Raw genomic sequence first — 9,666 nt, 5'->3', positions numbered from 1 at the left:
TTTCATATACAAAACCCAACAGTATAAACAGATAAACAGAATATATAAGCAGAACAAGATTAATATAAAAATGTGCCTGCATTTTTATGCATAATAATTAGAAAATAAAATTGTTATATATAAAATTTATACATTTTATGCATAATAATTAGAAGATAAAATTTAATTATATCATTTACAATAGTGTCAAAACTGACTAAATACCCAGGAAGAATCCAAATATACAAGACTTCTACAAAGAAATCTAGAAGACATTAAATGAGAAATTAAGCAGGACTTTACAGATATGTCATATGGATAGATTAGAAGATAATACTGGAAAGATGTCAATGCTTCAAATTGATCTATTAATCCATTTAAATCCAATAAAAATCCCTTTTATTCTTTTGTAGAAATCAACTATATATATATATCAAGAATAGCCAAAACAATCTTGAACATATTTTGAATAAAATCAAGGATCTGTTGTACCACATTTCAAGACTTATAACAGAGCTATAATATTTTTAGGACTGTTTTTAGCTTTTTTGTCTTGGCACAATATCATAAATAGGCCAATGGAAGAAAAAAATTATATCTAAAACAGATCCACATATATGAACAGTTTTCAAAATAAATGTTATGCAAAATGTTTTAAATTCCTATGAAATATCTCAATTGATTTACATGAAATAAACTTATTTACACTGCTTTCAAAAACTTTATTGAGTTTACTATTTCTGGATTTTGACAAAAGGAACAAATCAAAGTTTGAAATGGATAAATTGAGCTCTTAATTTCAAAGATATAGTTTAGTTTATTTTATGCTGCATTCCAAAGCTTAATGTATCACTTTTTCTACAAAAGTTTTCACCATTGACAGGATTAGTCCTCTCAAAGCCTGCTGCTGCTGCTAAGTCGCTTCAGTCCTGTCCAACTCTGTGCGACCCCATGGACTGCAGCCTACCAGGCTTCTCCGTCCATGGGATTCTCCAGGCAAGAACACAAGATAGTTAATCTAAGTCTCCTTCATAATACCTTAATTTTATGAATTTTTATTCCTGAAAATATTCTGGAACTCATTCCAATTAGCACAATACTTAGGGTCACCAATCATCTCTACTTTGCAAAATCCAATAATCAGTTCTAAATCTTCATGTTCTTTGAATTCTCAGCACATTTAGCCGATTAGTCTTATCTTTTGAAAAATCTTTTATCACTTAGATTGGGACACTATTGCCTCAGCTTTTTTATTATCTCCCTACTTCTCAGTCTTCCTAGTTTTCTCCTCATCTCCACAACTGCTAAAAATCAACATGCCTCATTGTTCAGTCCAGATTTTTTCTCTTCTGCATCTAATGCATTCCCTACACAATTTTATACAAACTATCTTAAAACATCATTTATATGGTCTGACTTCAAAATTATTATCCCAAGCTTAGACTCCTTACTGATCTTCCAACTCATATATTCCATTGCCTACCTGACTATTCTCCTTTTGGATATATAATTAGCATCTTAAATTTAAAATATCTAAAGGCTAATTTCTTGATATTCTCTTCTAATCCATGGTTTCCACAGACTTCCCCGTCTTGGTAAATGACAATTCTTCCATTTGTTCAGGAAAAACAAACAAATATAAAACATAAATAATATGTGTCAATTTTTACTCTCAACCCCCACCTTCACTCCACCTATCAGCTTGACAATTAAGATGTACACAGTATCTGTACACATGGCTAACTTCATGGCTATTGCCCCAATTCAAGACATCATTTATCAACTTGATTACTGCAATATCCTCTTAACCTTCCTTGCTTCTGCCCTTCTGCTAGCGTTGCAGGATTCCTTACAACAATCCGAGTGATACCTTTAAAAAACAGGCTGATCAGGTAGGTCACTCCTACGTTCAAAATCCTACAGTGGCTTCCAGTGCTGAAGTTATAGCCAAAGCCATTATTGTGTCTTACAATGTCCTACATGTTGAAGCGGGTTCACCATGAATCTAAAATAGCTTAACTTTCGATCTCTCACTTACAAAGTCCCTTTCAAAGACCTTGAAGGAAACCTAGAAGCTTTTCACTAGCTTCACCAAGAAGCTCCCCTTGTGAAATCTCCAGGTCCCACAACCTGGATTCACCTACATCAATAGGATCTAGCCTCCCATAGATGTTTACTTCATCTCCTTCTACCCTCTCACCCTGCTCACAGCAATTGTACTTGTACAGGGATGAGTTATAATGCCCCAGCACCACTGTAGCATCAGTGAAGGAGGTGCTCAAATATATACATTATAAATGAATGAACAAATGAATAAACAAACCCACATTAGGGGCAAATTGAGACTTCATCCTCCAGAGTTACTGATGTGAAACAAGAACCAGAGTCTCCTCTTAGCAGTCAGCTCTTTTCTCTACTTATTCAATTTAAGCTCACCCCAGAACATGGAGCAGGGAAAATTTGCACACATATTTCACCACCGAACTCTTCTTGCGTCCCTTCTTCATTCTTCTTCTAGCACACCACAAGACAGACATGCTTATTATTTATTGACCCTACATCATATATTTTCTCCTTCCTGCTGAATGCTATAAATGGAGTCCCCTAGGGCTAGTAGTGAATGTATTACTATAGTAAAAGAGAAAGAATTCAGAAATTTCTTCCATTTTCTTGTGGCACAAATTTAAAAGTCATAACCTGAATAATCATCTTGGTCTTTCTATTTGGATTCTCTCCATCACCAAAATAAAAAACTGAGAAGTGGTCAGGAAATCCAAATTTGCTAGCATGTATGCAAAATTATTGAATACCATGACAGCAGAAAAAAATGAACTGACTGAAAATTCTGGACAGTGTTACACTAAGAACAAAATTATTAGTTCTCTTACTTGTACCATAGCTTGTATTTTAGTTATTAATATCTCAGTCCTCTACTCATTCTGTATATTTCAACACAAAGTTCAGCTACTAATCTGTTAATGTCAGAAATATTCTCTTCATTCTGTATTTATCAGTTGTTGGCATTTTCCTTTGCCAGTGCTCATAGGCACCAAACAATTTTTATAACACCAGTATTATAACTGCCCATCTTGTGTTTCTGCAGTTTCCCCTCTCTAACATTTATTCACCTAATTTCTCACAACAGTCCCTGATTTCTCTTCAGGTATCTATCCCCATCTATTCACTTAGTCAATAGTTCCAGTTACACTCACCTGACCCTACCAGCCAACTGATGTGGCTGATTACATCTCTGTCTCCCAATAACAGCAATTAATTCAGACCAAGGTCAGGCCAAAGGACATAATCAGACCCCATATCAGGATCTTTGTTTGACCTACTTGAGGAGATGACTCTCAGTATCTACAGGATCAGTGCTGAGGTAAAGCCCAAACCCCTAATCCAGTTTGTACTGACCTCCATGAACATTCCCCTGTTTACCTCCCCAGTATTAGATCATCCTGCTTCTGTATGGAATACTTTTCATCCTCTCCCTGTCTAATCCCTACTCTTCTTCTAGGTTTCAGATAATGAGCTATTTTTTCAAGTAAGCTTCTACAACTTTCATATCTGAGTTAGACTGTCTTTGTATGATGCCCCAAATCATCTTCTAAATGAACCTCATCTTTCATACCTATCTGTAAGCAGTACAGTTATTTTAGTACTAACAATTTCTCAACTATTTACATGGCATGTATTATAAGCATAACATAGTATTAGTTGCTGTGAGGAATATAAAAAATGAAATAAAATATAACCCTTTAGTTTAAGGAGCATAAACAAAGAATCTTAAAACTGAGATGTAGGATAACAGAGCACATAAGAAATTTTAAAACAATACAAGATAGTGTTAATTATGTGCAGAATAAATACAGCAGCCCCTAAATCGTGAAATATTACAGAGCCAGAAATTCAAAAGTCCATGATCTTAATCTGACAAAATCATGGGCAGGTATGTTAACCATAGGAGAATGAGTAGGATGCTAATTATAAGTAAAATGAATAGCAACTTTTAGTAGAGTAAGAAACTATACTAAGATATAGTTAGTAAAAGAGCTAAAAACTAATAACTCCATTCACATTTTTATCTCTATAAGTGAAGAGCATCTTAAATATCTAAATAAACATATTTACAGCAAAGGGATTTTTTTAGAAATTTGAGGAGATACCTCTCCCTGTAGAGAAAACATTAAGGAGAAATTTCTTTAAAGAACAAGTGACTAAGAATATGAAAGAAGCCAAAGGAAACATATGGTGGAGACAGAGCACTGAAGAACAAGTACTGCTACAATAAAGGGTAAATGGAGATGTATTCAATTCTAGCAGTGAGGCTTATATTATGGTCAAGGTAAAACACATAGAAAACAATCAAGTTGCAAAGTGACTAAGAACACTACATAAGAAATTTCAAAACAGGAAGTGTATCAATCTGAAACAAGGACAGAAAAGTTCTTAATGGAGGTGGAAGAGAAACACAGACTCACAGTGCATTTCAAAGAAGGATTAACAATTTCAGTCTCACCTCAACAGAGATTTGATGAACACATGAACCAGAACAAGCTGACATCAGAATGCCTAGCAACAAAAAAAAAGCTGTAATTTTACAGCGAGAGATAAGCAAACCTTTAACAGAAACATAAGAAGTGGTTTGACACTATTATGTTTAAGACACAGGTGTAGTTTACTCTTCAATTAGGGGTTATAATTATGATTGTTTCTTTTATACCTCGAGAAGCACAATTCTCCCCATCATTCCCAAGTTAGTACAAAGACAACATCAAGAAAAAGACTACACTTCAAAACTAGAAGAATGGATCATTATTCCTACCAGAAAAACATTCTCTAGTTTAAAGACAGAGTATGAAATATATAATCCCAATACAGAGGAAGGAAGATTTTTAAAAACTGTTAAATTTTTAAGAGTGGGTAGTCCTCTGGTAGTCCTTCCTGGAAAGAACTGTTGTTACCACAGTTAAAATATGAAGGATCACAGTGACTTTCCATGATACATATTTTCAAAATGCACCTGTCAGACTGGATAAACATATCCTCTGGTTCCCAGCATGTGGGTTCCCTTCTTCATATCCCATTTAAAACACAATTCACCCAACGGGAATCATTAACTTCATTACAAGTAAAACTAGATAATATAAGAATTCACCAATAAAATAGGATTTCAAAGTTCTAGGAACTGCCACAGACATAATAATGACAACACAAAGTAAGTATCAAAAACGGCAGACTGATCCTTCTCTTTGGAATGAATTATTGAATACATGCACATTTCAATATTATAGCAAGCAGAACACACAATTGGCAAAATAGGTCAGCTAATAAAACAATGCTATATGCATAGAACAAATAATTGTCACACTACTACTAGGTCTTCCCCTCACAGAAAACATGTATGAGCCAAGGATGATTACAGCTCAGAATTACTCTAAGGAACAGTGACACATGACTATAAGGAGTGCTTTGAAAAGTACAGATCCATCCATCCATATATATATATATATATATATATATATATGGGCTTCCCTGGGAGCTCAGCAGTAAAGAATCTGCCTGCCAATGTAGAAAACACAGGTTTGATCCCTGGGTTGGGAAGATCCCCTGGAGAAGGAAATAGCAACCCACTCCAGTATTCTTGCTTGGGAAATCCCATGGACACAGGAGCCTGGCGAGCTACAGTCCATAGGGTCACAAAAAGTCAGACACGACTGAGTGACTAAACAACAACAAGATATATATATATAGATATATTCTATTCCATAGCATTCACAGTCTCAAAATCTTAATAGGTTGGTCAAATTTCACAGTTTGGGATTTTTCTTTTCTTGGGATGAAACTGAACTTAAGAACATTGCTAGTATAATAAGATGAAGAATAGCCACTTAAGCAAATAAACTACTTTTATGAACTTTAGAATGCTGATTAACAAATCAAAAAAGAAAACCTAAAGGTTGAAGCAAATAATCTGTTATTCAAATATAAATTAATCTTTTCTAGTTAACTGAACAGGACTTTAAAAAGTAATACTTGTTAAGTTTGCATCATATAGCATATGCTTAATTTCAACAGAAATTTGAACACCAAAAACATACAGGCTTCTTTTGGGGAGTGCAGGTAAAAAGGGAGATGGAAGAGAGAGTAACTTTGGATTCAGACGTATTGAATCTAAGATACCCTGGGACATCAAAGAAAACACTGGCATCCGGCAGTTGTAACCCTGAGATTTCATCTTAGGACAAGCTGAAGATGAACATGTTTCAGTTCTGTATCATTTAAATTAGTAGCTAAAAATTAGAGAAGTACAAAGAAAATCACATAGACTATGTAAGAAGTGGTATAAAGCGGTGGCCAAGAGGTGCACTTTTAAAAAATATTCAACTTAGAAGATGGGAATAGCAATAACAACCACGAAGAGAAATGGGAAGAAAGGTAAGAAAGAAAAGGACACTGAGAAGAGAGAGACAGAGTAGTGATGGCAGAACGGGAATAAGGAAGGAACACAGACCAGCTCTGATCTGCCTTGAAGAGTGAGTAATGGCAGAACCACGCTTAGCAGAATCCAGAGGGTTATTTTCATTCCTATCAATCTTTTCAGGGTTTCCCTCCCCCTTGGGTTTTAATTTTGTTACTGTGTGGTTGTTTGTTCCTCTCATGGGTTTTATGAGCTTATTTGGCCATTTCCACTGGATTTACTTCTAATATGTCTGATATCTACCTGGAAACCTGGCATCTACAATGGCTACGGTTCAGCTACCAAACATAATTCATATGGCCACATGATGAAATCTGATGTAAAAAAAAATTTAATCCATCAAGACTGAAGCGACTATGAATTACAGCATTTTAGAATTTTAAATAAATTTAAATCAAGAGAAATATGGGGAAAAATGGCTTTTCCTTTTCCAATTAATTCTTTTGGTTCATAAGTTAAAGCTTTAGGCCTACCTACATGAAGAATTCTCCTCATGTTTTTAGAATATATAAGATCCTGCAAGTATTACAGAACAGCGGTGTGTGAACTGGGGACGAAGAAAAAAACCTTTGATAACATTTTACTAATGACATTTACAACTCTCCATTTTACTAACAGGATGATGATTAGCAGCTAATTATTTAGGCCATTAATTGTTGCCTTTTTAGTGATTAAAAATATGTATGTTAATTATACCTAAAAATGTAGATAATTTAAGAATTGAAAAGAATGATACTACTTTAGCATTTTAGTAGATAAACATTTTGGGAAAATATATCATGATTAAAAGAAAACTAAAACTCATAGCTTTCTATTTGCTTGCTATTTGTAGTTTTTATAACAAATCTAATTTAGTACAAGGTTTTTTTTGTTGTTGTTGTTTTTTGTTTTTTTAAACAAAAGGGTCTGGCTTTTCTTGAACCATTCTCTTTCTGATAATGAACAGATTGTGAATGCAAAACCCTGCATATCATTATGTGAAACATTTACGCATTCAGAGTGTCTACTTGGTGGCTTTCTTCTTTAGAAGCTAAACAATTCATTAAACAAGCTGCTCGTGAATGGTGGATCAGAACAAGCATAAGCTGCCTTCCGTAGAATTCTATTGTGGAGCTGTACCCATTTGTGTTTTCTTTGAAGCCATAAAAATGAAACCCTTATGCTCATATTAAAAGCATAAGAAAGGCATCTATTATGTCAATAGATTTAAAACACGGCCTTAGACACAGTGAGAACCACTCCAAAATGGCACTCATATAATAGCAAAGGTTAAGAAGTGCATTCCCAGGGAAAACCTTCAAAGGCCTACATATCATTATATCCCAAAACAGATGGCAATGCACTGTTTGGAACCATAGTTCACGGACACCTACAATCTCAAATAAATCCTTTCTAATCCCACTCTTGTCTAGATTTTATACTTTGATGGTAAGTGCAGGTGCTTTTCACCATTCTTCATAGAGTGACATAAAATGATATGATGAAGATTCATGTATATTATAAGGACTCAGCTCTTAATACAACTTCTATGCAATATACAAGTATTCTACTAGCAACAGACTTACAGTTTATAGAAATCATCAATTCCTAAGTTCTAAACCATGAATAATCTTCATTAGTTTGAATTTTATAGGGGAAAAAAAGAGGAACATACTTCTCTCATATATTGCTGGAAATAAAAATTGATTAAAAAAAAACACTTTGCAAAATAATGTGGAATTCTCTAGTAACAATGTGTATACTCTGGATGGGCTCAAACACAGAGATGAGGATGAGAATTTTCACTGAAGCATTTTTTATAGTAGCAAAACACGGCAAATAACCCATAAGTTCATTGACAGGAAGATGGATATGTGAACTGTGATATATACCCCGCAATGAAAATGAACAGCTGCTACATGTACCAACATGGCCAACCCTTAGAAACAATGCTGAGCAAAAAAAGTCCCAGAAAACTATCTGAAATATTTCCTTTATACAAATTTAAAAGTATGTAAAGTTGAGCAACATGTTATTGTTACTAAGGTTCAGTTTTTTCAATCATTTGAATTCTGCTGAGAAAAATCATACTACTATCACTAACAGATTAAAGTAAAAAATTTCTGATTCTTTGTTACAAATCTCAAATACAGTGGACTCTGAACACAGGTTAGAATTGCACAGGTCCACTTTTATGTGAGTTTTTCTCACTAAATACTTACTACAGTACTATGCAATTTATGATTGGTTGAATCCATGGATGCAGAACTGCATATAAGGAGCATTAACTGTAAAGTTATACACGAATTTTCAACTGGGCAGGGGATCAGTAACCCTCATGTTTTTCAAAGGCTAACTCTACTGAATACTTTTTTGAATGTAAACTTAATGTACAACAAAATTGTCTATAGATAAATTTCTAATGGATCCCTCGGGTCAAGAAAATTTGTTTAAAATATCACATATATCAAAATTTAAAGAAAATACATAAATTCTAAACTAAAAAAGATAAAAATAATATTACAGTTTTACCATAAAGAGTTTTACTTCACAGTTTACCTGAAACATCACAAGGCTTGTGAGACTGCAGAAAATAGTTCCTCTTTAATTCCTGTCTGTATATAAGATGTGGCTTGTTATGATCATCTTCATGTTCACTCCCATCTGCCTTCATTATAGGTTCTAAGAAATATTCACCATCATGTGCTTTAAATGTTCCCATCTGGAAATAAAGAAAATAAAAATTAATTTTCTTCTGTCACTAAGTAGAAAAAGTGTTGTGCTGTCCCACAGGTTAAAATGAGGACACAGAACAAGATAGCCAGGAGTTCATTCACTAAAGTCATCAACTGAACATAATGTTTCCTTTCCTAGCTCATGTCTTCTTCTTATGTATAAAGTCATGGAGAATGAATAATATGCCAATAAACAGAGTTGAAATGACAGGGATTTCAGCTAGAAAGAAGAGCATAGGCAACAGCATCAAAATGGCCAAAAGCTTAGCACATTCTAGAAGTGAGAAAGCCTGTTTGGCTTGGTCTATGTAAGGTAATAGTGTGAGACAAGTCTTAAAAGGAAGGCTGCTGCTGCTGCTGCTAAACTGCTTCAGTCACGTCCAACTCTGTGTGACCCCATAGACGGCAGCCCACCAGGCTCCCCCCTCCCTGGGATTCTCCAGGCAAGAACACTGGAGTGGGTTGCCGTTTCCTTCTCCAATGCATGAAAGT

At 34.5% G+C, this 9,666-nt stretch overlaps 1 protein-coding gene across 2 annotated transcripts in view; it reads right to left on the bottom strand.

The window, feature by feature from the left end:
- The window catches only part of ADAMTS20 (ADAM metallopeptidase with thrombospondin type 1 motif, 20), a 221,432-nt gene that overhangs the window by 189,897 nt on the left and 21,869 nt on the right, over positions 1-9,666 (bottom strand). Inside the window, exon 3 of one of the 2 annotated variants that reach the window (XM_010860747.1) lies at positions 8,999-9,161. In XM_010860747.1, coding sequence (XP_010859049.1) covers positions 8,999-9,161 — 163 coding nt within the window. Of the gene's footprint in view, positions 1-8,998; positions 9,162-9,666 lie in introns of those variants that run through there. The other variant, XM_010860748.1, reaches the window with a different exon arrangement.

The sequence above is a fragment of the Bison bison genome, unplaced genomic scaffold (assembly GCF_000754665.1).
Source record: "Bison bison bison isolate TAMUID 2011002044 unplaced genomic scaffold, Bison_UMD1.0 scf7180017864470, whole genome shotgun sequence".
NCBI classification, from domain to species: Eukaryota; Metazoa; Chordata; class Mammalia; order Artiodactyla; family Bovidae; genus Bison; species Bison bison.
This window is presented reverse-complemented; position numbering and strand designations above follow the sequence as displayed.